At 41.7% G+C, this 28,000-nt stretch overlaps 1 protein-coding gene across 4 annotated transcripts in view; it reads right to left on the minus strand.

Annotated features, from left to right (window-relative positions):
• LOC132958441 (protein Dok-7-like) overlaps positions 1 to 28,000 on the minus strand; it is a 41,723-nt gene that overhangs the window by 13,211 nt on the left and 512 nt on the right. For 2 of the 4 annotated variants that reach the window (XM_061031270.1, XM_061031272.1), the window contains exons 3-9: positions 26,808 to 27,038; positions 22,019 to 22,219; positions 12,952 to 13,071; positions 7,752 to 7,850; positions 3,496 to 4,274; positions 1,514 to 1,562; positions 818 to 1,363 (exon numbers count right to left, since the gene is read on the minus strand). In XM_061031270.1, coding sequence (XP_060887253.1) covers positions 818 to 1,363; positions 1,514 to 1,562; positions 3,496 to 4,274; positions 7,752 to 7,850; positions 12,952 to 13,071; positions 22,019 to 22,219; positions 26,808 to 27,038 — 2,025 coding nt within the window. The remainder of the gene's footprint in view (positions 1 to 817; positions 1,364 to 1,513; positions 1,563 to 3,495; positions 4,275 to 7,751; positions 7,851 to 12,951; positions 13,072 to 22,018; positions 22,220 to 26,807; positions 27,039 to 28,000) is intronic. The other 2 variants (XM_061031271.1, XM_061031273.1) reach the window with 2 other exon arrangements.

The raw sequence follows: 28,000 nt of genomic DNA on the forward strand, positions 1-28,000 counted from the left end.
ATATCAATGGGGTGGATTAATAATTCACAATGGAACGCAATAAGGAGTTGTATTAGTCTGCAGTAGTTTGAGTTTGACTGGTGTTTAAAACTCATTCAATAAGTGCTTTAGTTAATGAATGGTGGAGGAACTTTAACATGAATGCACCATGACTGTTTATCCACCGGAGAGTCTTCACTACATTTGATCATTCATTTATGACATTGAATCAAATAGCAAACTAAATCAAATGTTTGGAGACTTTCCAAAAAGGGATCGTTCAGAAGGCGTTCAAGTTTGAGCCGATGGTTTGATAAAAGTGACGGCATGACTCATTGATGTCATGAGCTGACATGTATCCTTTTGACGTGAATGCTGCTGAAAGACGCTTGAGAAATCTTTAATTAGGCCTCACACATGAGTCAGTCGCCGCCTTTTCAGTTGCTTGATAAAAATGTTTTTTCGCCTTTCATTGCTTAATTTTCAGGAGAAAATAAACCTTCATTACAGAAGCATTATTAAAAGTGGTAATGATTCTCTTCCAACAGCCTGCACATCATGTTTAATGTTCATGATTATTTCGTACCTTGAATCCCTCTCACGACCCTCAGGAGGATGAGTTGTAAAAGCAGAACAGAAAAGGAAACACCACAGAGTGCAGAGAGAAAACAAGCCATTGATTAAAAGGAGGAAGAAAAGAAGCCTGGAGGTTTTCTTTTTTTCACTGATGATAAAGAGACCAGCAGGCCGGAAACAAAGACAGGGTCCATTTGAAAAGAGCCGAAGAAGAAAGAGGACATCAGAGGACTCGTGGGAGCTTTATGAAGAGGCCTCTTACCTTCACTGGTCACGTTCAGACCATTCCTCTCTTCATACTGACACTGCCCATCTGCGCTCTGTGATCCAGCGCTGGGAGCTTCATTAGCAGCTGCATGGTGTTCTTCACTTCTCTTCTGCCCGGCTGGAAATGTTTTGAAGGTGGAAATGTTCCCGTTGCGGTTCATTTCAGGAGGTACGGCCCGTGGAGGAGGCCGGCAGCGCTCTCCTTGACACTTGAGACAGTTTTCGTAAATGACTGCTTTTTTCTCTGGCGGCGCACAGGTGACGGTAGCCGCAGATATGAGCTCATTCCTGGAGCTCATCGACTCATACAAGTTCAGTCTGTTAGACGTCGCCTCCAGCTGCCTAACAGCACCGGGAAAGCCTAGCAGATCGGATAAGAGACATGCTAATTTCTCTCTCCCCTTTTTTGGCAGCAGTGAATCCTCACTCGTCCTCGCTGTTGGCTTCTCCAGGCCGGGAGAGGGGCAGGATTTCACAATATTGTTTTGGCTGCATGGTGACTTGTCAACACCTTGATCTGCTGGATTGAAAATATGACATTCTGGAGGCAAGAAAAACCCTTCAAACACTTTGATTTGGTCCCAAATCATCTTAAAAAGCACTGAATGCTTTTTATCAAACATGCAAGAATTCCCTTCATGCATGCAGGATTTAATTCATGCAGTCTTTTTTTTTTTTTTTCCACACTTACCTGGTATGGCAGGGATCACTGACCCACTTGCAGGGATGTGCGATGTCCCCTGTGACATGAAACAGAAAATTATACTAATTGTATTCTTTACGCTCACTGGTCTAATTAGAGTGTATTCATGTGTACTATGAATACGAACACGTTGGCCTGGTGTTTTAAAGGCAGGCATTGATCTAGACATTTTTTTAATTGCCAACAACCTTGTGAAAAGCATGAAACCAGCGGTGCATTCATCTGTGTATCAATGCTTAATGACTTCCTAAGCAGGTTTGTGTTTCTTAGACACAAGCTGATTGGCTCATGATGAAGACGTTAATGTAAAAAAAAACAAAGGTCTCATCTTCATTATTTCCATAAAACAGCTAAAACCAAAGAGGAGTCAATAATGCATTGTGGGGACTATTTTCAGCAGCGGATTTGTTCCGCCGTGCAGCTCAATAGGACTGAAAGAGATGCTACATCAGGCTTTTGAAGCACAGACAATATAAGGAAACAGGCTCAATTTATTGTAGGTTTTAGGTCTTTTCATTTGATTTGTTGACAATAAGAAAGGAAAAACATTGCCAGTCTCAGCACAGAGGACTGTTTGTGTCTCAGCTGCAAGGTGTCCAGGCTGTGTAAACTCTGAATGTCACGTCCGATGACTCCATCCATCACGCAGAGCTTACTCCACACTTTGATTTTTCTAGGAGATTTATTACCCACAATCCCCCCCTTTACGTCAAACCAAGCATTTGAATCTGGTCAAATATGATCGCTGCCTTCTTAACTTCTTGCACTACCAGCAGGTGGAGCTATATGCTACTTGCTAATCCTGTACTGAGTTTGCACCTGAATGTCTTCATGTTAAGTAGAGCTCCAGTCTGAACTTTAAGAGGGAGATTTGTCACCACAAATGCAAACAAGTTCATTTTATATTTTAAGTTTTTTAAGTAATTATATTATTACGAAAATCATTATGAAGACAAACTCAGGTGTGAAATGTGTTGGCTTTAAATTAAGATATATCTGAGCAGCAAAGGGAAATAATTCATTATCTTAATGGAATATTTGTGGTCAGAAAATTAATTTGCTACTGTTACGAGAACAGATTCCAATAATTCAATGAAAATAGCTCAACATGCACCGATGACAAACACAAGTGTAAATATTTGATTTTTTTTTAACACATTATGATAATACATTAGTGGCAACAAATCTGAATTTGTGAAACTTGGATTCATCACAATATGATGTTTTTTTTTTTTTTTTTACATTTTCTTGCATTTAATGAAGCAAATTATTAGAAAAGAATCCCCTGATCAGACTGAAGAAAGGTCAAACTCGGCAGAAATGATTTTCATCATCAATATCCTGAGTAGATAACTAGACCTTATAGCTCATATTGAGAGAGTTTTATTTGAAGATTTCATTTTTATCTTGGTAATATCCAAGATAAAAATGAAATCTTCAAATAAAACTGGCTGAAAATAAACTTGGATGACATTCAAGTTGGAGCTTATATGTTCCTCTTAAAAAAAGACAACAATCCCTTAGCTGAACAGTGGGATGTTTACCAAAGAAAAGTAATTTAAAGAGAAAACATGCATGATGATCATTTTTCTCAAGGTCTAAGTCTGCTACATTAGAGGACAGTTTCCAAGTCGAGAGGCTGCATGAACTCTGAAGTGTTACACAGATGGATTACGGGACTGTTTTTTTTAATGTTTTGACACCAAATGCTGAACTCAGCGTCAGCCCTGCAGGGCGCCATAAAGGTCACACTGACAGCGAGCCACACCACAGATGATAGAGTGAGATGACAGAAGCTACTTTTTGTACATGTGAGCACGTGCAGGAGACCACTTCAACGAACAAGACGAAGACGCCTGTTCTCTGTTTTTGAGGCAAACAGATGGCCGGCAGGAATACAACTACACTTTTGTTCAAGCATGGGTGAAAGAAGAGACAGAAAAATGACACAGAATCATTTCTTTTCTCACCTTAAATCCTCCACAGACGGAGCAGATGGTCACGATGGTTTTGGAGACAGAGGTGCAGATGTAACAGGAGTCTGGGCGCTCACTAGAGGGCGCCATCTTGGTTTTCTTACCCTTCTCTAAGTGTTCACTCACTGACTTTGTTTCAGGAGTTTCTGAGTGGCCCTCGCAGGTTTTGGCACTACTTTTCTCCTCCTTTGTTGAGTCTGTCGTGAGGTTTGAAGAGGTAGGAGTGTCCTTAGTTGGGCTGGAGGGTTCATTGTCTTTGGCAGTCCCGCTCCCCTCTGGTAACAGACTCTTAGGTGAGTCATAGAGGTACCTGAGTGATGATGGTACCTGGTACTCATGTCCAGGGACAGCAGAGCAGGTACAGGGACTCAGGTCTTGAGCCAAGTGGGGAGGCAAGCTGAAAACAGACCCAAAGTCCTCCCCTGCTGTTATGTCCAGGCTGCCCGTGTAAGAGGAGAAGCTTCCAGAATAAGAGGAATGGCTGCCCGTGGCGATGCCGCTGTCAGACGAGCTCTGACGGCCGATCTCCTGGAGCTGCCGGGGGGGCTTGGCAGCGGGCCGAACTCCCCCTCCCTGGTTGACAGAAAGCTTCTCCGTGCTCTGTAGAGCTGTTTTACTTGAGCTGGTGTTTTCAGACGGGTTGGCGGGAGGGTCGGTCCAAATGGCGAGCCGGCTGCTGATGCTGCAGTCTGATTGGCTGTTGTCTGATGTGTCAGATGAGCCAGATATGCTGCGGTCGTCTCCTCCAGCAGACGGGCAGTACGAGGAGGAAACTGCAAAGACAACAGGAATTCTATGTTATTGAATTTAAGGTAAGAAACATTATTGATTTATCATTTTTGGTTATCGTTTTTTATTAAGAAGTCATTATTAACTTTTTTTCCTCTATTTACCGTACTGAATTATATCTTCTTCTACTTCTGTGTTTTTTTTTTTTTAATTCATTTTATTTCTATCTTGGTTTATCTTAAATTTCTCTTTTTATTTTTTTATTTCTTCAACACTTATTTAGTATCTATTTTGTATTCATCAGGTACATTTTTATACAGTGATGCATTCATTTGAAAACATGTGTACTTTAAGTTCTTCTTTTTTAGCCGGCAGAATTCCTACAACTGTAGCTTTATACAAGTAGCCTTTATTCATAGAGGGGGCGGGACAACACTGATTGACAGACAGACAGTGACCTTGGCTATTCACTCTCATCTGTCTGCTTACACTCTAAAGAGAAGCTGACCGATCACTTCAATTAGCATGCATGGATATCAATGCATTGAAATAAATGATTGTACTGTTTAAAATATTTTTTAACAACCAAGGTCCAGACCTCGCTGATATCATCGCCTCCCTCCGTTTTATAACATCGTTTCATTTTTGGTTCTGTTATCTGAATATATTTGAGTGGAGAGGCTTGTTAGTAACTAAAACAGAGAGAGAGCAGACACAGGCAGCAACAGTTTAAACAACAGGATTATATCTCCCATTACTGACTGTCTGTCCGAGCTTCGCTCTGTTTGACTCTCAGCAGACTGTTTAGGAAAATGTCTCTGGCTCATTAAAAGGGTTCGTTGTGCAAACCTTTAACTTTGCAAACTCTGCACATAACAGTTTCTATGCCCTGATGGTTTGGAAAAAAATCTCAAACATTTCCTTGTAACCCAGACAGAGTTCTTTTTATGGACTTACTCTAAAGTTTTGTTTTCATTTTCAGCCATGTATTTTGTTCTGCTTCAAAGCAAAAGCATCTGCATAGGATCATAGAACTGCATCAGATAGAATGTACACTAATATCTCTTTGCTTTGAGTGTCAACACGTTCTAATCCTTCCAATCTAAGATTGTCTTATTGAACACTTGCTGCTAGCATAGTGCATGACGCGTAATGTACGGGCAAACATGTTCATCACAGTGATAGGTGTACCAAAAATGTTCCATGGACAAAGACATGTCGGCCATCAGAGTCCTTTTTACATGGGTTAAGTACAAATGGGGTGACCTGATGTAACAAGGTGGCTACTCTTCTGCTATTAGAGGAAAAAGATGAATAATAAGCCTGGCCTACCCATTCTTGCCGAAGTTTCATGTGCTCTTTATCCAATAAGTGAGTTTCTTGTATAAACGCTATCTGTACTTTGCCTTGTTAAGCTTAATATTTGTGAGGTCAATAAAACCCTCACAGGCTGCAAGAAGAAGGGCAACAAGACAGAAGATGGGGACACTGAGAGAGAAAACCAGCTCAACCTGTTTAACAGGCACTGCAGCACCTCTCTGCACAGGTCAGTTATACTGACGTCCCATGTCATGAAAACCTTCAAACGCCTGCTGCTCCATCTCTTCTTGGCTGGTGAGGATCGAACCATCTGCAGCTGAACACCTCCAAGACCAAGGAGATAGTGGTGGACTTCCGAAGGAACAAGCAGGGTTCCCACTTTTTTCCAGAGGTCATTTTCCAGGACTTTTTCCGGCACATTTTCAGTGATGATCAGGCTGGTATGACAGTCTATGATCTAATATGTTCCTCTCTGTGGAAGCCTAAATTGAAAGACGTGCAGTCTATGGCTATAACTAATCTATGAAATCATCTCTTACATGCTTAAAGATTAAAGCAAATTGATAACAGAATAATGCAACCACACCTGCAGATGAACAGCACTTCTCTTGTTTATCACACTTTACTTCACAGCCCCTTTACTAGTAATATTAAGTGTAGTCTTTAACAAGGCTAATCACACCCACTGTAACTACAAAGGTCATCGTTATGGTTCATTAACCCTTAACAACACAGTACTGCATTTGAAGAGACAATGCTAGTAAAGTAAAAAAGTACCATTAGCCAGTATTCAGCCTGTGTTTGACACAGTTGGCCTGCTATTCATTGTGCATATGAACACATTTTTCCCTGTAGGAGAATGTTGGAAACAATTTCCAAGACAACACGTGATTTTCCAGGAGATTTTCCAGGTGTTTTTCAGGACTGAAAAACTTGGTCAACTGTTCTCCAGGTTTTCCAGGACGCATGGGAACCCTGACAAGTCGCTGGGGAGGATGCAGCAAGAGGAGAGATGCGGCCCGGCTGGACCGGCTGATGAGGAAGGCTGGCTCTGTGGTGGGCACAGAGCTGGACTCTGTGGTGACGGTGTCAGAGAGAAAGACTCTACACAAACTGCTCTCTATCCTGGACAACGCCCACCACCCTCTGCACTGCACAGCACCTTCACTTTCAGGCAGAGGAATGTGTTCAGTGGCAGACTGCTGTCACAATCCTGCTCCACTTTGTCTTCCCCGTGGTTATACGATTGTACAACACCTCACTATTATGGCAGGAGGGAAGCACACAGTGACTCTTGGACTAAAAGCATTTTTTCAGCTGCACAGATGTCTTAAAGAGACACCCTCTAGTTGGACACTTTAATGTTAATCTTGACATATAGTATATTATTAATATTTCACCTTTAAGTATGCACAGACTCATTTAAAAGTTGCATTACCTGCTATCATACACTGCTGTACATTGCATCTGTATAATGAAAGGTCTAGTGTAAGTGTATTGGTCTAATTTTAACTGTGTTTTACATTGAACGTTGGTTTCTATTATTATTCCTGCACTTGTAATGTAAATGTTCTTGGTATTGGTTTAATTTCCTAAATGTACGGTTTCTTTAAATCTTTATTCCGGTGCATATATACATACAGGGAGGGAGGACATGGGGTGTTGTTAGGTGTAACAAATGTTTCATATCGTGTGTTTTCTAAGCTGCTACTAGATGCTCTGAACTTCCCTCAGGATCAATAAAGTATCTATTTTCTTTTGTTTTATTGGTTGGTGGATCCCTTTTAGATAAAATGTACATAATATGATACTTTGTCACAGAGATGTATTGTCTATCTAGTAGCCTTCTTCAAAATGATCTCATTATTGATTAATTTTAAGTACATATTGTTACATCTTCTCACTTGTTTGCTCGACCTCTCCGGGGAAAAAATGCTTTCAACAAAGAGCATAACTAACCTGTTTATCCTCAGACCCCTTTCTCCCTCGTTATAAATGGCGATTGTGATGAAAAAAACATCTGCAGACTTAATTAACGTCTAAGTACAGGTTAATTAAAAACCCATGTATCTTATTTTTTCATTAGCAGATCACTGCAGTAATCAATTCTGAATGATTTGGTTATTATTATGTAACAAGAGAAGCAGAGTGTGTGGTAACTTTTAGTGGCGTTCTACTGTTTTTAACATGACATCGTTTACCTGTGCTGCTCCTGTGTGAGAGCATGCTCAGTCGCTTCTCCAGCTCCTGGGCCTCGTGGTTCAGCCTCTCCTCCGAACTCGTCTGCGTGGAGCTGGGGTCTGTTCAAAGAGAGAGCATCCAAAGCTCAAATTGCATCAAACTATCTCGTAACAAAAAGGCAAGTTTGGCATCTTGCTAACATGGGCAACAAAGATGAGAGCTGCAGTGACAGCGCTGTGAAAACATATCGAGCTAAACCAAAGGGAACCAGTGGTGTCACTCCTCTTCTTATGGCCTCATTCAAATGAAACAGCAGCCACAACATGTCGGTGTGTGCACGTTTGTCTTCTCGAGTGTTGTGTACTTTGATTCTGTCTGTGAGGTGTGAGGGCCACACAGGGGACCACCTTGCAGTATTTGTGCACTACAGGGTTTAAAAATAGCGTTACCACGTGTTGGTGTCGGTACGCATTCTGGCTAAAGACTGTCGGTGCTGTTCAAGGATCTAATGTACCCTAAGAGCACCAAGGTCATGGGATCGATTCTGTTTTTCTCTATTAGAGCTTCTAACAGTTATTAATGAAATGTATCAGGACTCTACAGATTGCTCCAGATCACTTCGTACATGTGGAGAATCAACCTGCAGCGCCCCAGTGTCCTCGGATTCAAACACATAATGGATCAGGAGGACAAACTAATGGATGACTTTAGTGAGTTCACCCCTCTGTGTCCTCTGTCTCACATACACGTACACAGTGTGGTGGTTATATAAATTACCCTTTGAAGTTCTCTAACATGCCTCTCTAACAGCCCTGCTCAGCCCATCTCACAAACATCTGATTTTTAATGATTCATGTCGAACTAAAACATTTAAAAGGTATGATTTCAAATATTTTAACTTTCACATTTGACTTGAAGTTTTCTGTTACACATTGATTTTTTTCTTCGTTTTTTAAATCTTCTGTAGCAAACTAAAATATTAACGCTCAACAAACATAAAGAGCCCCATCAACACATTGATGGGTTTCCTGCTGAGAAACAGATTTTTCTCAAAGGCAGCCCAGTAATCTAAAAAAGATATTACCTCACATTTTCAAAAGAGTTATGTGGCCTCAGAAACACTTCGACTTCAAACAAATAGTTTGAAGGTCAACCGTCCACCAGAACTGGGAAAATGTAAACAATCATTTAAGGAAGAATGTGCAACTTTTTGATCCAGTAGATGGCGCCCCTGAGCACCAGCATGAAAACAAAACAAACTGTTGTTTGGCAACTCCTCCTCCATACTGAAGTCTCTTCACTCCTCCAGCGACACACCTCCAACCCCTCTCCCCTCGCATTCGCACGAAGGAGCTATCAAATAGACCGCACAATAATGATTGTCAACTCAATTGAGCACCATTGTTGTGTCAGCAGGCTAATGTTAGCACACTTAAGTTAGCCCATAGATTCACATTGCATGTACATTTACACAGAATGACCATGATCTAAAAACATTTACTAGACGTTTAAATAAGCAGTGAGTATGTTCGTCTTCTTCTCTCTAGTCCTTGACTAAAACAGCTTTTGTCCACAAGGGGAGGAGCCGGCTGTCCGTCCATGTAAACATGATGTAAACACGGCTACGAGAACAACAGAGCCAGCAGGACTCTGGCTTCTCGCTCATTGTAGACAGTCATGACTCACAGAGACATTTACAGATGACATACTTCATTTCTGCTGTATTCATGTGTGAAAAGTTGCACGTGTAAAATCAAGAGGCTGATGTTTGTAATAAGTTCTTGTAATAAATTCTAGCCAGAAACATCTCAGTCAAAGATCTGAATACTTCTGGTTTAAGAATCAAGTGCTCTGCACGTTAATTAAAGTGAACCAAATGTTCCAGCATAAACAAAGGACACTTTCACAGACAGATTACACAGAGCCTGTCGTGACTGAATACGAATAAAAGACAGTATTGTAGTCACAATCAACACTTAAAGCTGGGAAAAAGAGAAATTAGAGTTTACAGCTAAATCTCCACTACCTGCTCCTGATAAGAGATTCAACTCTCAAACCTGCCGCCTCACATGTTCTCCTCATCTGATCTCAAATAAGCATATATCCTCGCCTGTGTAACAACCAGCACATCAGCAAAATGGATCAAACCAAACCAATCCAAAGGGAACGTGCTGGGTATTGGAGTAAGAAGATATTCACACACTTGAGGATTGGATGTATGTATTGGATAGTATGTGGGTTTGAATTCCACCTCAGCCCTTTGCTGCACTCTCTTTCTTCCAACATTTCCTGTCGCTTTTCAGCTGTCCTATCTTTTTTTAAAGGCAAAAATAATTAAAGTTAGAGGAGCTCATTTGTCCTATGATGGCTGTATAACTATGAGCTGTGTACTGCATGATCTAATGTCTATGTTTATGTAAAAGGGTTCAACACAGCTGATTTTTGCTAAACAATATGAAGGGGAGTATAAGTATAAGTTGGTCATAATTTAGCACGGTTTACGGTTACGCATGTTTTACACATAACAGCATACAACGATAACTCAAACAGATTTCCTATACTGGTAACTTTCCCACTTCTTTTTTAGCGGCAATTGTAATCTACATTTCAAATGTTGTCGTCCACTTGGCGGCTTATTTTTTGTACTCTGCAACGTTTTCAGTTGAATGTTCTGAAACTTTACTTTAGTCATAATATATATTTAATATCCACGAGGTTGAAACACCGAGCAGGAGAGTTGAAGGCTGAGGGAGATGGACACATTAGAGCGTGTGAGGGTGACAGACAGATTAAAGAAGCCTGGGGACATCACAGCACTTAATCAAAATAAAAGGAGGATCTGTTTCATCAGGGTCCTGTGTAGGACAGAGACCTGGACAAGGACTGTGATGTGACTCTCAAGTAAAAACGAGGGACACGATTAAGAGCAGTAGGGAGGAATAAGATGAGATGAAATGAAGGGGAGGTACGGGAGGGGGGGGGGGGTGGAGGAGTGTGGTGGTGGGTGACCGAGTATGAAATGAAGGAGAGCGGCAGCAGTGGAATCCTGTGGATGAGGTTACACACATGCCCGGAGTGATTAGGAGGCTTTGGCTGCTCTGCTTGTGTGTGAACTGTTGACTTTGACCCCCCCTCCCCCCAGACATCCTCCCTGCTATTTATTCTAGTACGCACCGCAATAATAGGAGTATGAGCTCAACCTGCCATCGGGCGGCAAGACGTGTGAAAACCAGAATACCCACAAGCCCCCACAGCTGCCCGGTCAACATTTCCTGTTAAGTTGCAGATTGAGTGAGAAAATGCTTTAAAACCTGCTAGTGTGGAAAATGGAAGGTGTGAAAGTGCACAGCGGGACAGCAGCGCTTTAGTCACATTATATGTAGACTCCAAATGTGTTATTAAAATAACAGAAATAGAAGGAAACACATACATAAGGTACCGGGATGAGACCATTTTTCTTGATGGGTCTTTGTATTAAGCAACAGTTCTACCGTTTTTGGACACTTTAAAGCTCCTGTGAGGATTTTTTAGGGCGCACTCACACTGGGCAATCTGTACCGTACCGGCCACGCTTCACCCTCAAAGTCCAGTTCGTTTGACTAGTGTGAATGCTCCGATCCATGCTCAAGCACGGTGCGCTTCCTTGGCCCTGCCACTGATGGAAGAGGTGTGATTGTTTCGGTACAGTTCATGCACGAGCACAAGCAGAGGTATTGTCCTGGCTGTATCTGACTGAAATGACTCAAACTGAGACGCAAAGTCAGTAAAGTAGCCGTCATGTTCTCTGTGGTGTTCTCCGATGTGCGGACAAGGACTCGACCATGCATGCCTTCTTTTTTTCCACAGAGTCCAAAGAACGCGTCATGATCACATAAAGCCATGCGTTCGTTGTATTACGACGTTATGTTCAAGAGGTAACCGTGCTCGGGCCCGGTTAGTCCTGGAGCAGTGTGAGTGCAGGCCAGCGGGGGAATGAGGAGGGAGGGGAGGACAATCTTGCTTAAGCACGGTACGGGACAACTTTGCCAAGTGTGAGTGCACCCTTGACAAGTTTTGTAACAAACCAAGATACACAGCTACATAATCAGTTATTTAGACAAGTGTTTTATTGTTAGTGTTTGTGACCACCTTGTAAAAATAAATCCAATATTCACTCTACCTTGTACTCTTTTTGGTTTCTGACAACTCCTCAAATGTCTGTTCTGTCTCGCTGCTAAATGCTCCTTTGTTCACAAGCTAGCTACTAACCTTGTCTGTTATTTATGGTGAAGGAGTCATCTACAGAGAAATAACAGGTTTAGTCTTCTCACAGAGAAAAAAAATCTGCCTAAGGCTTCAAGTGATTCTGATAATAAATCAGATCAAAAACATTCTCGTGGTAAACGGCACTAAAACGCTCAATCGCAGAAGAACAAGCGATGCATTTGGAAATACAATTGTCTTTTTGGCAAATAAACAGGCAGATGCTGTCCAGCTTTGACAAATGGGTCAGGAGAAGAGGAGAACAGAGGAGCTGAGGGCAGACATGCTGGAGCTCAGTGTGCTCATTAAACACACTAACCTCACCGTCTTTGACAAATTGATGTCTTGCCAGACAACCCTGCTGTTACAGGAGTAAAAGAAGCCTAATGACTGTTTGGAAGTGGGCCCATCATCCAGCTTACACTCCAACAGTGGCACTACAACCTCAACTATACATAGACTACAACTGTTATAATCAGAGTTAGTACAGTAGTTATCCTCTTACTGACGACCAAAGAGACACTAGGCTCCACATTCGACACAGTACACCTAAGTCAGGGGTTAGGATTTAACTAAAATTATACATTTCTTCAGAAGATTATCCAATTACCTTAAAAAAAACAGCTGTCAGTCATAGTTTAGTAACATCAAAGCACACGGAGGAATCCTCTGACTCATTCAGCCAAACATGGACGGATTCCAGAGAGGCAGCACACCTAAAAGCTACGACAAATCCCTGGAGGCACAGGAAGGGAGCCAGAGAGGGCTTGCTCCCCTTACGATGGCCAGTGTTGACTTTAATGTTTACTGATACTCCTTGGCAACAACTCGGCTGCTAATTATCCATATAATGATGACAGAGAGATCAACGTTCTCCCTTTAAATTATGATCTGAAAAACTAATCTTTTCCTCTCTCACACACGGTTGGGTTTTCAGTCCTGTTCAGCCACCCAGCTTTAAACACCTCGAGTACTGACCTGGCAAAACTGGCCGCAGTCCAAAAGGGCCTCTGGTGGGGGAGATGCCTCGGACGATGCAGTCGAACAGAAAGCTGATCTGCTCGCTCTCAGCAGATGCCAGCAAAAACACACCGGCCCCTGTAGAAAGCAGACTTTATTAGTGTCACGTTGTTTATTACAGGACTGAAATATCCACTAGCAGAGCAAATAGACAGGAATTAGTCAAATGGTAATCTACTCCTCATCTGAAATTACCAATATGACTGATACCTTGTAGGGCAGGTCTTTTTAATCAACCATTAAGCATTACTAATTTGGTTCAAAGGTTGTTGTTTTTTTTAAATAGGAGGGGGAAATATTCATTAAATTATTGCTAAAGCCCAACAGAGAGCCTCCAACATGCTTTGTCAAATCAAATTGTTTGATTTCTATGAAACATGGCGCCTTCAAATAGGCTGAAAACCAGAAAAATTGTTGTCTCTGTGATGGTGGGCTTTGACTCAGCAACAAAACTTTAAGCTAATTTGAATAAATCGATGAGTGGATTTAAAAGGATTTGTTTGGAAGCCAATGAGGAGTGATTAAAAGTCAGCGTGCCACTTAGTCATCACCACCATTAACTCAGACCTGAATTTCAAGAGCCACGTTAATAGTACTTTCACACTTTCGCACAAAACTCCTGAAAATCTCAGCAGGGGCAGGAGAGCTGCAGACTCTGACTTTATCTAGATTTTCTCCTGCCAGCCCCCCTGCTATTTTTTTCTGCAGAAGGTCTGAGTGAGCTGATGTGAGAAGGCCGCAGGATGTTCTCTGGAGAATTCACCGCGAGCGAGTGGGAGCTGACATTTATTACCTGTGACTGGTGCACCACCACAGACTGTCAGCGCGCAACCAGATCTTCCACGCAAGTAATTCAACTGCTGCATTGTGTTTTCTGTTCGCTGGTATGTTCTTCTCCGCTCTTTTGTTGATATTGTGATTGAGTCAAACTACTGTAGCATTGATATAAAGGTAAATATTCTCATCAACCCTAACCCTAGCATCGCATAGCGGACTCTGTTGCTACGTCCAACACTTCCACGTTGTTCCTTTTATGTCACGTCTTGCCCCCTCCCGTCCGACAGGGATAGTCTTTTGTTTGAGGTGCATGTGTGAGCGTCCAGCTCAGCAGGATTTCAGGCGCAGTCCTCATGATTTTCTCTACAAATTCTCAGGAATACATATCTGAAAATGGCCTGAGACAATTAAAAAACTGTCCACCCAATCAGAAAATAGCAGCAGATTCAGAATCCTGCTGCTAGAGGACCACCACAATCATTAATTCATCAACTGGGCACCACAGATCACTAATGTTTTTGAGATTTTTCAGCCTGAACCCAAGCATTAAGACCGACCTATTGTGGATAAATTTGACAAATAATGAAGAGAACAATTGTCGTCAATTTCTTTTGTTTAAAAAAAAAAATGGACCAACAAATGAATTGTGTTTTCTCTGCACCAAAACCAAGGCTAACCATTCGCTCATCATCACTTCATTATTCTAAATAAAAGAAGAAGCCATTTAAAGTCATTCAGGACAAAACTGTTGACTGAGAGTAAACACAAGGATCGAATTATAAGGCTACAAATCGGATGTGATCCATACACATTTTTATTTAAGTGTCACCAAATAATCTATTACCCCTTCACTTCCTCTTCTTTTGTCACATTCATTTCAAATGTCATCAAAGGTGATACAGGAATGCAAAGGTGAAAGGTCGTGCTCCACAGACCTCCCTCTGACAGTACAAATGGCTGAACATTACAAGGCGTCGCCAATAAAAAGGGTCAAAGTGTCACACCTTCCCTGAGACCACCCGTATCAAAGCAGACTTCAATCACATTCCCAACACTCCCCTGGCCGTGAGCGGGGGTCAAAGTTCGGCTCAAGCCGTCATTGGAAATGTATCACCTTCTAAGTGTAGCTCATATTTATTCATTTAAGTTGTATTTCATCGTCTACTCTGACGTGGCGTTATATGTGGAGGCGGGATTTAAACTCTTAAAATCTTGTCACTTCTTGAAGACACACACACACACACACACACACACACACACACACACACACACACACACACACACACACACACACACACACACACACACACACACACACACACACACACGTCTTGTGTTTGACAGCAGGTGACTGAACATCAGGTGCATCGCCAGAAGCTCGAGCACAACAAACAAAAACAAACAAAGAACAGGTGGCAGGGTTTGTTCAGTTACAACCTGATAAAGATTCAGTGTAAGAACAAAACAACTCCCGTGAACCCGTCTGCTCTCTCCTCTATAGAGAGAGAAAACACAGCATCCATACAAAGTAACACAACGTATGACATCCTGTTAGTACATCCTGTTTGTACGTGGGAAGTGTAAATAAGTTGGAATCTTCTCTGGCTGGTCAAAGTGCCCTTTTTATTCTCACAACAGTAAAGTCATCCAGGTAGGCAAACTCAAAGGCAAATTCTACTATTTTCAGTTGTATCGTCACTGTTATTTATTTTGCTCTGGAAAATGTAAACAACGGCTGTTTCTGGAGTTTGCTGTACCCAACTTCAGCCATTTTCAGATTGCTTATTCTTCACAAAAGTGCCATAACCAAGCTCAGGGGTCATCACGCCTTTGTAAATTCATATTGATACCGAGACGGCGTAACACTGGTTTCCCCCTCTGGGAATTCACAATGCGTTTCGGTGTTGCAGAAGCACGGCACAGCGGGACCTCCACATAGACACACAGTCAGAGATGGACGCGCACACACAGGGCTGCGCTCCCCGATGGCTCAACTGTAACCGTCTCACCCCTCGTTTCTACCTTTAAAGACAGTACAGAGGGGGGGAATCACTTCATCCCCCCCCATTCCACCTCCATGACATTCAGAATGAAGGTAAAATGTCACCGGGGCTCAAATATCACAGCTCGAAAAGTCTGAATAGCTCTTTTTTATTCTGTTGAAGTTATTCTGACTATATTAAAAACAGCACAAGATATACATCACTGACTTACGATGATACTACTACTGATTTATTTTGATTTTTGTTGTGTTTTATGGAATATATATATCTTTTTTTAGCTCTACTTTTGGTCTTTAACAACCCAATAGGACATGTGTTTCTGAGACCATACACAAAGCTTTGAATGGCTCTTCAGTTTCTTTTCTCTCAACTTCTCTCACCTTTGAGTTTGAGATCGTTTTCACCAAAACCAAACAGTGATGTTGGGGGATTCAAAAACAAAACAATGAATGACTATGACAGAAGATGAAATGCATGAAGGCCATGATTAAAAGATTGACAACGATGAGGATTGTTTTTATCTTTGTCCTTGTGGGTTTTGTTTGGGTACATTGTGATGAAAAAAAAACAAACGAACTGAAAGATTGAACTAAAAATAATTTCCCTGAAGCTGAGAAAAAGGCTCCTTCTCATCTCATGATTAGCACAGCTTTCAAATCTGCTTTCATTTGCTGCTTGATAAATTGGTCTGATTGTCAAGAAATCAAAACACATTATTTTAATTAGGGCTGCAATTAACAACTGTAATTAATGTATTAATGTTTTCATTTCCCATTCACGTGTGAGGATTTCTTAAACTGTTTTATCTGCTTAATCTCTGAAAGTAGCCTGAAGTGTTCCCTTGCCTCCTATCTAAATTGTTTTAGTTATGAATCGTTCATCAAGTCCGTTAATGAATATCCTTAAGGCGTATTTACAGTAAAGATGGTGTTCATTCTATTTCCTTCTCCGGCTACATGTTTCTGTCATGAGGGTCTTCACAGTTGAAACAGTGAAATGTTCCTATCAGGTTTAGCAAAGTATTAATCCTGGTTTTCTTACTTGTTTATGTTTTTTCTGTCCTTAATGGTTCATCAGATGAATAATAAATTGTAAATAGACTTGAGCTTATATAGCACTTTTTCTGGTCTTCTGACTACTCAAAGCTATTTTACACCGCAGGTCACACCTACTCATCCACACACTGATGGCAGAGGCTGCTGAGTAAATGACCATCAGAAGTAACTAATCCCATTAATACACATTCGCGACACAGCGGGAGAAACTTGGGGTTAAGTGTCTTGCCAAAGGACACATCGGACATGTGGCTGCAGGAGCTGGGGATTGAACCCCTGACCTTCCTGTTGAGAGACGACCGACTCTACCAACTGAGCCACAGTCATCCGTAGTAGTGTTAACTGTATTGTGTTTTATTTGAACAATGCATACGGTAAACCGTCAAAGGACACTCATTAGAAACGCCTTGGCGTTCAGTTCAGACTCAAAAACGAGAAGCCTGTAAGACAAAGGACCAGCGAGCACAGGGACAAAAGGTCACACAGAGCAGCAGACGGTTCTACAGCTGCTTTAACCAGAAGTGAGAGGTCTGACAGCGTTGCACTCCTTCTCCCCTGTGCTGTGGATAAACTGTGCTGAGAGATTACATGTCACAGGAATGCACGCCCTTCAACACACATTTAGATGCACCTTCATGTTTACTTACACACGCACACACATTTCCCCTTTTCTCTTATTTTGGTACAAGTTGTTTCTGATTACTTTCAATGAATGCGAGAGCTGAATGTTAAAGGGTTAATGAAACTAAATAAATCACACATGACATTTTTCGGAGTCATGTTTCCAGCTGGATCATCATGTGTCCACAAACCTGGAGGGATCTGCTCTGATGGTTTGTTTTCCAAGATTTAAACTGGGGTTTACCTTATCACCGGGACACACACAGCTCGGAGGGTTCTAGCATAACTCAGGTAGAGCTTCTCAAAAACATCTTCCCTGGGGTGATGCATCATGCTGAATTTTGGTCACAGCAGGAGTGATCGTGCACAAACTGAATCATTTCCTGCAGCGGGTGTCTTGTTGTCATGAAGCAGCTGGGTTTTTTTTTCTTCTTTTTTCTAAAACACAATCCACCAAGTCAGAGCAAAGCAAAACAACACACCAGAGCGAAGAGGAAAAAATAGGTTTGCAGCCGTTTACATCATATGCTTCCCATTACTCATGTGGGTAAATCAAATCACCAATAACAGCCAAATATATCAGCTTAATTAATCATATTTGGATTCTCACACCACCAAGGGCCAAGCGTATGATGACATCCAAACACGATTCATATTAATATCACACCCATATGTGACTGTTTAACTTCATAGGCAAAAGGCATTCAGATCCTTTCAACATCATGATTCAAACAACAGTTGTTCAAAGCCGGAGGCTGTTCTCTGGGCAATGAGGCCAAATCTCTGTCGAGTTCTTTCAAACCAAGGAGTGAAGTTTGTGCCGACATCCTTCAGTCGGTTGGTCAATGAGCTCTCGTCCGACCAAAATCTCATTGGTCAGAAAATCGCACGCGTTACTTTTATTGGAAGATGAGCTTCATCCATCGGGCCTATTTGCAGGGGTTGGAAATAACTGGATGTATTTTATTTTCGAGTTATATTGTGTTAGAAAACAACATTGATTATGAATGAAACCATTTAAATACATATTTTATTTTTGTCTTTCCATTTTATTAATCATATGGGTGTATTAACAAGAAAGTCAAAACAGCTGTAACGACTTTGGACTCTCTCTTTGTAGAAGAGAGTGACGAAGGCGAGGCACATAATAGCATCATAAACTATGCAGCTGCTCGCAACCTTGATGATTGTGCACCAGTGTTTCCCAAACAGACGACCCGCAGAGGTATATTAACGGATTCCCAGCATATTTCTTGGCCGTTTTTATCCATAAAATTAAGAGAGAGAGAGAGAGAGCTAAAGGGAAGTTTAAGTTATATTAAACGTAATATTATTACTTGTTATACATAATCATTATATTTTAATAAAATGTTTTTTCTGAACAGAACTTGATTTATACACACAACACACAACACACACACACACACACACAGGCAGTTAAATACAGAGCTCTGTGCACGCTGGTTGCAGGTATTTAAAGGGATACTTCACCCATTTGCATTAAGCTTTGTATCATTAGAAACCTGGTAGTATTTTTGAATGGTCGTGCATCCTGCCCTGATTTTCCCCTGAGATGGGAAATCTTTGTATTTCTAAGTCTGAAAAGGAGCTTCCAGTGACGCGAAATGACGAATTTTGCATCACTGGAAGCTGTTGCGGTTAGCGGTGTGAAACTACAACGCTAGTTCCTCATATTTTCGACCACTGAAGCTACAGACCAATCACAGATCAGTGGGTGGGAACTCACTCCCAAAATCGAAAAACTTAACGTCCGCCATATTGCTTGGAAGCTATGCTAACAGGTTCTATGGAGAAAAAATATAAATATAGCGGTGAGACGGTTGCTGCCGACAGGCCGGTCTTGTGTTTTGGCTGCTGCGGTCGATGGGTGCCAATGGCCGCCACTGGTCGCTGGCCGCAGGGGCCGCCGCGACACAAGACCGGCCTGTCGGCAGCAACCGTCTCGCCGCTATATTGCTGGCTTCCGCCGGCCGCTGCCAGCTCAGCAGCCGAGACATAAGGCCTGCTTGTCGGCGTCGGTGAGGACGAGGAGCCCGAGTCGGCTCGAGCTGGGGCGGACTGGTAGTGTCGGAGCTCTCACTGTTTGCCTATGGACACAGACATAGAGTCTGTTTTCTGTTAGGAATTTCCAAGATTAATTCTGGAAGAAATCTGGAAATCAGTTGAGGAAATGACCTCATGTGTTGAAGTAAATATGTCTGTAAATGTTTTTATTACTATATTTCTACTGCTATACTGTATATTTTGGAGAAACTCTAACGATCGAATTTCCCTCTGGGATTAATAAAGTATTTCTGAAATAGAGGACCTTAGTGGGAGTGGCCTGCGGTGCTGTGCATTCTGGGATTTGGTGTCTTTCATCCACATGAGCCAAAAAGACACTTTCTGCCTTTTCTCGGCCAAGAAGGCTCCAACTTCAAAATGTATTTCACATTTCTACTACATATATGACCTAATGTCAATACAGATTCATGTTTCAACGGGTGAAGTATCCCTTTAAATGTGCCTAGAAGCAGTCATTAAGGGAAAACTGTCGCCTTACAGTGCCCACTGCAAAAAAAGTACTCTAATTCACAAACAGTGTGGCTAACAGCTACACACAGTTAAGTTAAGAGTGGAGCAGAAAACATCTGCTGAGACCAGGTGGGAACTACACTGCAGTATTTATCAGAGATCACGTCATACCCAAACTTTCCAGAGATCAGCAAAACATTTCCACCTCTGTATGACTTTAGAAATAAAGTATCAGTGCATTCAGCCTGTTTATTAATATAATCAGGGGGTTAAATAAGCCTGGGGCTGTCGGTGACTCGACACTTCATCCACATCTGTGGAGACGATCTGGAGACGTTACACATGAGGATGCAAGTTTGGGTTTTTCCCCCCCCCCGAGGTGCTGCAAAAAGCTTGTTATGTTAATTTGAAGCCAGGGTTCACTGACTACACTGTCACTTATTAGATTGATCAGGCTGAAGACAGGCTAACATCTGTACAGATGGAATTCCAGTTGACCAAGTTTTCTTTGGTTGACTAAAGCCCTAAAATTGTTACAATAGCATTCAAATACATGCCTCTGATAGGCCAATTGCTTAAAAAAGTAGGATCTGATATCAGCCAGTACATCAGTCAATGTGATGATTAAATAACATTTATTAGCCCCCAAAGACCAGAGATGAGTGTTCTCAAAAGCTACCAAAAATACCTCAAGCAGCCGTGCTGCCATCATGAACGGATATTTGTCTGCAACTACAAACCGCTGTTTAAGAGCAGAGATAAACAACTGACTTCAGGTCATTTATCATTAGACTATAGACAAGACGATAACAGTTCTGTGTAAGCAGAAGAGTGTAAAGTAAGTCAGACAAAGCTAAATGTCTGCAGAAACAACAGGTGAAGAGACTTCACTATGGAGATACGTGTTGTTCTTTTATAATAAGGGTAAATCATATATTTAAAAACCACCCGGCTGAGTGCACGGGGTCTGTCCATGTTGATACACTTCATGACTTTCCTAAACTGTCACAACAAAGTTGGGAGTGCTCCATCATCTAAAAATCACAACCTGGGTTCTCTTTCTCCGGGGCAGGTGGTTCTGCTGTGATCAACAGGAAACTAGCTCAGATATTTTTCTGTAATGTTTTTTTTTTTTTTTTTAAATCTCCACAGCTTGATATAAATTCCAAAAGTCGATGTGTTGCTATAGGCTTCACCTGCGCAGCCGCAGATCTACAACTGAACCCACCTCAGTCCCAAGGCCATTGGTGTAAAATGGTTTTAGTAACCCTTCTCTGAAACAGGATTTGAGACGGTTGCATTCCCTGAATTGAAACAAAGTTAAACCACAAACAGAAACCAAAGGCAACAAAGTGCTGACAAGGTACGTGGAGAGGTATCCACTTTGCCCTTTTCTAATCTGTTCAGTCATCATTGTGCTGGTAAGGAGCCTCTCTTCCACAGACACTGCTGCATGAAAGCAACAAATGAATCATCTGGAATCACAGCCGGTGTTTATTTAGTCTCTTTGAAAAAGACATAAGCAGAACACAGCTCTCATGGTGATTTTACGAGCTATTAATCTCTAATGATGCGGCCCAATTTTACTCAAGAGACTCTCTTGTCATGAGATGATGGAATGAGTGTTTGATGTCTGTGCTAGTGTTGCTGCTTCCTCAAACACACATTTGATTTGAATTCCCAGCGTTACACAGGATTTTAAGTACTTTCTTTTCTTTTATTTAACTTTTGCTTTGATTCATTTTTCCTTTTCCATTTTGCTTTTGATGATTTAATTCAAATCCTCCCATTCCCTCAAAGCCTCACTGTTTGTGGTTTCAAATCTCTTAACAGACCTTTTTATGGTTCTTTTAATTCACAAGCATGCTTCCCAAACACACAGTGTGCTGTTTCAGACTAATAACTAATTATCTCAAATGCCTTTAGGGACCGTCTGCAAAGCACCAAACACCAGTTTTAGCAGCATAATAATAGCTAGAGGGCCAATGTTCCTGCACTAAACAAAAACAACAACAGCAGAGAAGATTCACTTACAGTATCCACATCTTGTTCCTCCCTCAAACACAAACCCGTTGGGTACAGGTCCATATCTGCGCAGGTCTGGAAGGTTCCAGTGTCCGACGATGACAGGAGGGACATCCCGGGCCAGAGCCAGCAAGTTGTTGCACAAATGAAGAGTTGCAGGTCCACTCTCCAACTTAGTCCCTGGTAACACTCCAACACTGAATCTGTGAACTAAATCAATGAAGAAGAAAGTGTAAAAACAAAAGACAGGCCAAGTCTTAAAACCTAAGAACCAGTAAGGACAGCTGTTTCCTCTTTATGCTAATCTAGACTAACTGCACATGTACTTTATTGTCCAAGAGGGAAACTTTGCCTCGTGCAATATTGCAAATTAAACGTACTGCACTGCAACATGATGCACCATTACAACAAATCAACACACAAGACTGGAAAATAGAAACCAGAAAATAAAGTTGAATAAATAACATTCTTCAATATGCCTCATTTAGAAACATAATAAATACAGTATAAAAGACTTTGAGACCGTGTCCTAACATTATTAACGAGCGTTGGATGTCGCATCGCACACGATCACACTGGAGCCGTCCACACTGCATAAATCTCTGCTCTGTGAATTCCAGTATAACAGTATAACGTCTCGTGCTTTTGTAATGAATATGGACAAACGGAAGGGTGGTGCTTTGAATTGATGAGCAGCTGAATGTTCAATCACAACACTCAGAGGCTCATCGATAAAACGGCTCGTGGTGAGCCAGAAAAATAATTATCCGGTGTTGACACAAGTCATAGCTCAACATATTAATTAGAATGAGAAAATGATTAATGCAAAGTGATATGCACTTTATAAAACAAGCTCTGTTGAGTGCCTTAAACCCCCCAGTGGCAGAGAGGAAAATAGAAACGGGGCATTGGTGTGCCGCGTCGCACTGCTTTTGCGCTGCGTCACTGGCGGGCATTCAGGACGTTCCAATAGTAAACAATTGAATCAAGCTGATTTTGTCGCTGACACTCGCTCTCATTGCATGCTGTTAGGACAGGCTGTTAAGGCTAAAGGCTAGAATACTGTGCATAGTTCTGGTTCAGCGGGGGGGGGGGGGGGGGGGGGGGGGCAGGTTTAGCTCATTGCTTGTTCAGCGGTGTGACCGAGGTTGAGAATATAAATTTGAGGCGGTCCTTTGTGATTTTTATGCGCTTGTCTGACAAACGTCTCTTCAGTTATGGTGTAAATCTTCTACTTGAGCGTTTTTCTAAAGATGTGGAATATGTGAATGCACCATTGGAGCCGGTTGACGTGTACGTGGCGATATAAGGCTCATTGTGAGGGCTGCACAATCTTCATCTGAGCAGCCTGGGGATAAACTGGATAGAAAACACAGAGTTCCTCACACATCTATGACTTCAGCTCCGTTTCCATTTCAATCACCAATAAAAAGGAGAAACAGCTGCACACAAGAGAATGAAATCAGCGAGAAAAACAGGCTTAGATCCGACGCCCAATGCAATCAATCAAAAGCTGTCTCAAACATCTGTGTGATTGGAGTCTTTTTGCTGTTCCTTAGAAGACAACAAAGCGGGACATTTAACCAACCATGCGCACTACATTTGGGTTTCTGCCTGGGAGTTTGTTGAACGTAGCCTAATCACTTGAGGTGTTTTTTTTCCCCCTGCAGCGCTTAAACAAACACTTCTCGGAACAAACTTCACCAGGTGAGATTGATGGAGGGGGATCGTGAGGAAACATCTGCGAGCTGCAACAAGTCATCACTCAGGTTGAGAAAGATTCACAAACAAAGGCTCTGCGGTGCACTGTGGCCCTCAGCCCGGGCTGGCAGGTGACATTTCAGCCGGCTTGGACACACACCACTCAGTGCCATTAAGCGTTGGGCCACACACACACATGCACACACACACTTTTAACGAGCCCTCTACAAAACACATGCCAGTTTGGAAGGAACAACTGCGATGCAATTTGTCTTTAGCACCATGTCCTTATCCTCACTATCACGTCTCATCACACTGTCGTTAGTGAGTTCTGGACTCCGGCCTGCAGTTGTACTGTACTGTGTTATTTATAGCTCCTATAGTTCAACACTTACATAACTGCAGATCCACGCTGTATACATGTCGATCAAACGCACTCGTCACGCCTGGCTATGAATTTACAAGAGTTTGATATCTGAGATGTGTAGAGCACCGAGATGCAAACAAAATGAAAAATGTGGATTGAATTTAGAACACAATAGTTGGACTTATTCAGATTCCTGACCTTTTAAAGTTTGCATGTTGTTACCGGCTTTGTGTATGTTACGGCTGCCACACGCCCCCTCACTTGTGTGTGTGTGTGTGTGTTTGAGACAAATTAGAGAGCACCTGCTGACCAACACCTTAAGATCACCTCTGCATACATAGCACCACTTTGTTGGACTCACCTCTGTGCTTCTTGTTTTTTTTGATTGTGTTCACTCGCTTCTCAGTCAGTGTTGAGTTTTTTTTTTTTTTTTTTAAATCGCTAACTAGGCAAACATTTCTTATCTGGACTGTGCCAAGTAATATTTCACTTTGAGTTTCTAGGTTCACTTGTTCTAGTTTAGGTTGTTTACTGCAGACAGGTTAGTTTTCATTTGGGTGTCACGATAGGAAAGGTAAGTGTTTCAACTCCCGTTAGAGTTCTCTTTTATGTTTGGTCAAAGAACCCTCAGGGTCATTTCTGTTACATTTGAATTTCTTAAGCTTACACAATTTTCCTTCCTTTTGTAACAATAACTTAAATTTACCAAGAACAGCTGGTTTGTTAATTCCCCTTTCCACATGCACTGGGTCAGTGTATTTCTACTTTAACTTAATTTATTGTAATATATACATATGTCCTCTACATTACAAAGTCATAGGTTTGTGTCAGGAGGAAGAAGCAGAACCATGCCACAGGTTGAGGATCTTTTTGTAGTTTTCAAGGGATAAGATATCACTTTTTAGATTTGATGTTTCATAAGTGGAATCATCAAATTATCACAAAACTTTATCAAATGAAACAGAATAAAACACATTGAACTTTCCCTCTGGCTCTCGTGATGTGTGCGGTGTTGCTTCTTCATTAAAACTGTTTTATCACACTTTTTATCATATTGCTTTTGATGTTTAAAATATGGATGACAACTTGTTTTTGTTTTTATTCGAGAACTCTGAAAGGCCCAAAGCGGTTGAGAAAAACATTCATACCCTCAACGGAAAAATAAAAAAATCTTATTATGTAAAAAACTTGCTTGCAGATACATGGCTCCCTCATTGTGGGATGTTAAAAGTTTCTTTTCATCAGTTTATGAATCTTTGATACGTTATGTTCTTCTTGTTTTTGCAATCTTTGAAATATTTCTAAATGATGTTCTTGTAACCTTAATTTACACTTGGCTTTCCCAGCTGGACCTCAGTATCACATTGTTCCGTTTCTTCGATAAATCATCAAGTTTAAAAACTGCTGCAGCAAAGCTCTCCTCCTGTTTTCCTACAGGTGAAACACAGGACTGAATTCTAAACTCTTCTGCTGAACCTGCAGGGCTTTGATAAGTCAGGTCTCTGGAAATATTCCTCTGGCAGGACTGGAAGGTCACTTGTCCAGAGCTTATGGACTGTTACTTAATCAAAAAGTAAAACCCCAGGGGGACAAAGTTCTGCTGTTGCAGCCAACCTGCAGTTGATTATTCTTCCTAGACACATCAGCGATTTCTCAACGTAGCAGATTTTAAGTGTCATCATTCTCATGGTAGTCAATGATGAACATGACAGACAAAGGTTTACAGAGAATCACTTTTTATTTTTTTATATTAGTTGGAATTTATGTCTGTTTATGAGATCTACTGTTTTCCAAACCATCCCCAGAGCTGGAGAACTGTTTTTCAAAAATGTTCATCAAATGGTCATCAATGACCTGTCGATCGAAACCTGCCTATCTGGTTATGAACTCTTACCTCTTTGTTTCTCTCTTGGACTCAACTACTAGTTTTTCCTCTGGATGAAGCAGGGTGGCTGTAGGGCCGCTTGATTATGACAAAAATCATAATCACGATTATTGTGATTGGTATTGAAATCAGGATTAAAGGTGCGCCGATGGATCAGTAGGTGACCGGAAAGGGCTGATTTTCCGCCTGCTTGGTCCTCACAAGTATAGACCGTTTTGTGACGATCTCGTTTCGTGCCGTGCGCACAGCAACACAAACACTATCGGACAGCCACACGCAGAACAAGCCAACATGTTGGCAGTGTAGATGTGTGGTGTTGCAATAAAGTATGAAACAGTAAACACAGACCGTTTCCCGGCACTTTCTCCTATTGCCTTAATGTACCTTAAGTCCTATCACACAGTAAAACACTGATGTGTTAAGCGTCTCTGTACAGTAAAATGCTTTTATTTTTTATCTTTCCTTTAATTATTTTACTCATACTTATCAAACACTTGAGTCTCCTCTCAGCTGAGCCTCAGCACACTGACACACTGAGGGGCGAGGTCGACACACACATCCTTCTGATGTTCGTTTATTGGAGTTGATTTGAAACCGAGGAGCGTGCCTCTAAAACGTCCAGAGAAAGTCAGCCGCAGCTTGTTAATCCAAACTATTTTTATTAGACTCAACAACAGGAAAAGAAGCAGGCTGTAAGTATTTGACTAAGAGCGACTGTTAACGTGAATACCGGGAAGAGCACTGTTTCAATGAGCAGCACTGTCAGCGTCAATCATGTACCAGTACCAAAAAGTACCAGTTTTCAGTTCCCATCCCTAGCACCAAAGCATTGTTTTCCTTCTCACCTTCTCCAAGGCTGTATCGCAGGCGAACGTCCCACGCCTGCAGCGCCTCCCTGTTGTCAAAGCCCAGCAGCGCGGCCTGGTTCAGGCAGAGGATGGCCAGAGTAAAAGCCACGCCCTCATAGCACTGTCCCAGTTCCAGACCACAGATCTCCTCCAAGGTGACACTGGCCCTCTCCTTGTTGCCCTGAGCTTTTTCGGACTTGTCTTTAAAAACCAGCAGCACAAGGCAGTCTGGAAACATAAACAGAGAGACAGTTACTCACTTATGAGATGTATTCTGAAACACAGTGGCTGTTGTATTGTCCTGAGGTCTTTTGGCACCTTCAAACAATCAAGTGTCAACTGACAAAACAAGTCAGTCACTGTGTGTGTGTGCATCCCTCTCCTTCACACACACACACACACACCTCTTAACCCAAATAACATGAGGCATGAGCGCAGACAGCTGTGATAACACCGACATCAAAGATCTGAAGATGAGCAGCACTCATCCTCAGTCCAACCTGTGGAGCATTTGTAGCTGGCCACCCGATATGCCACAGAAACATTTCTGAATGCAATATAGCCATTTCATCACGGTGAAAAGTAGAGATTATTTATGATGCGAAAAGATCAGAGGTCACTGTTGAATTCAAGGGTTGAGACAAGTCAATGTCAGGCAAGAGGACTTGTCTTTCCGTCACATTTACAAAGAGCATATTCAGGGTGCATCTAAAAATACTGCAGGGCTTACATTATCCTCTTTGGCACATTCACTGTAAGGTTGGGGATCAGTAAGGGTCAATCATAAGATTTTAAGCATGTGAAATTATGTTTACAAATGCGTCATTCCAAAAACAGTGGTTTTGTATTATAATAAAAAAGAAACGCCTACGAAATTCAAGGCCTAACAGAGATAAATAAATTATGGAAATTTCCAAAGTATTTCAAAGATAAAAACAAAAAAAACAACTCTGTAAGCAACAACAAGAATGAAGGTATACATTAAAAATACTTAAAATGGCTGGGCGAGATACACAAACAGGGTATGACACCGTTACATAACTTATCACAATGTTTGTTTCAATCCTTTTTGACCCTTTATTAGAGCCCATACTCGAGGCCCAAGTTTCTGAATACACAAAAACAAGCCATGAAGTCATGAATGTCCATGAAACGTGAAAAACACGGCTAACACCTGATGTGTTCAGCAC

The sequence above is a fragment of the Labrus mixtus genome, chromosome 23 (genome assembly GCF_963584025.1).
Source record: "Labrus mixtus chromosome 23, fLabMix1.1, whole genome shotgun sequence".
Classification (NCBI taxonomy): domain Eukaryota; kingdom Metazoa; phylum Chordata; class Actinopteri; order Labriformes; family Labridae; genus Labrus; species Labrus mixtus.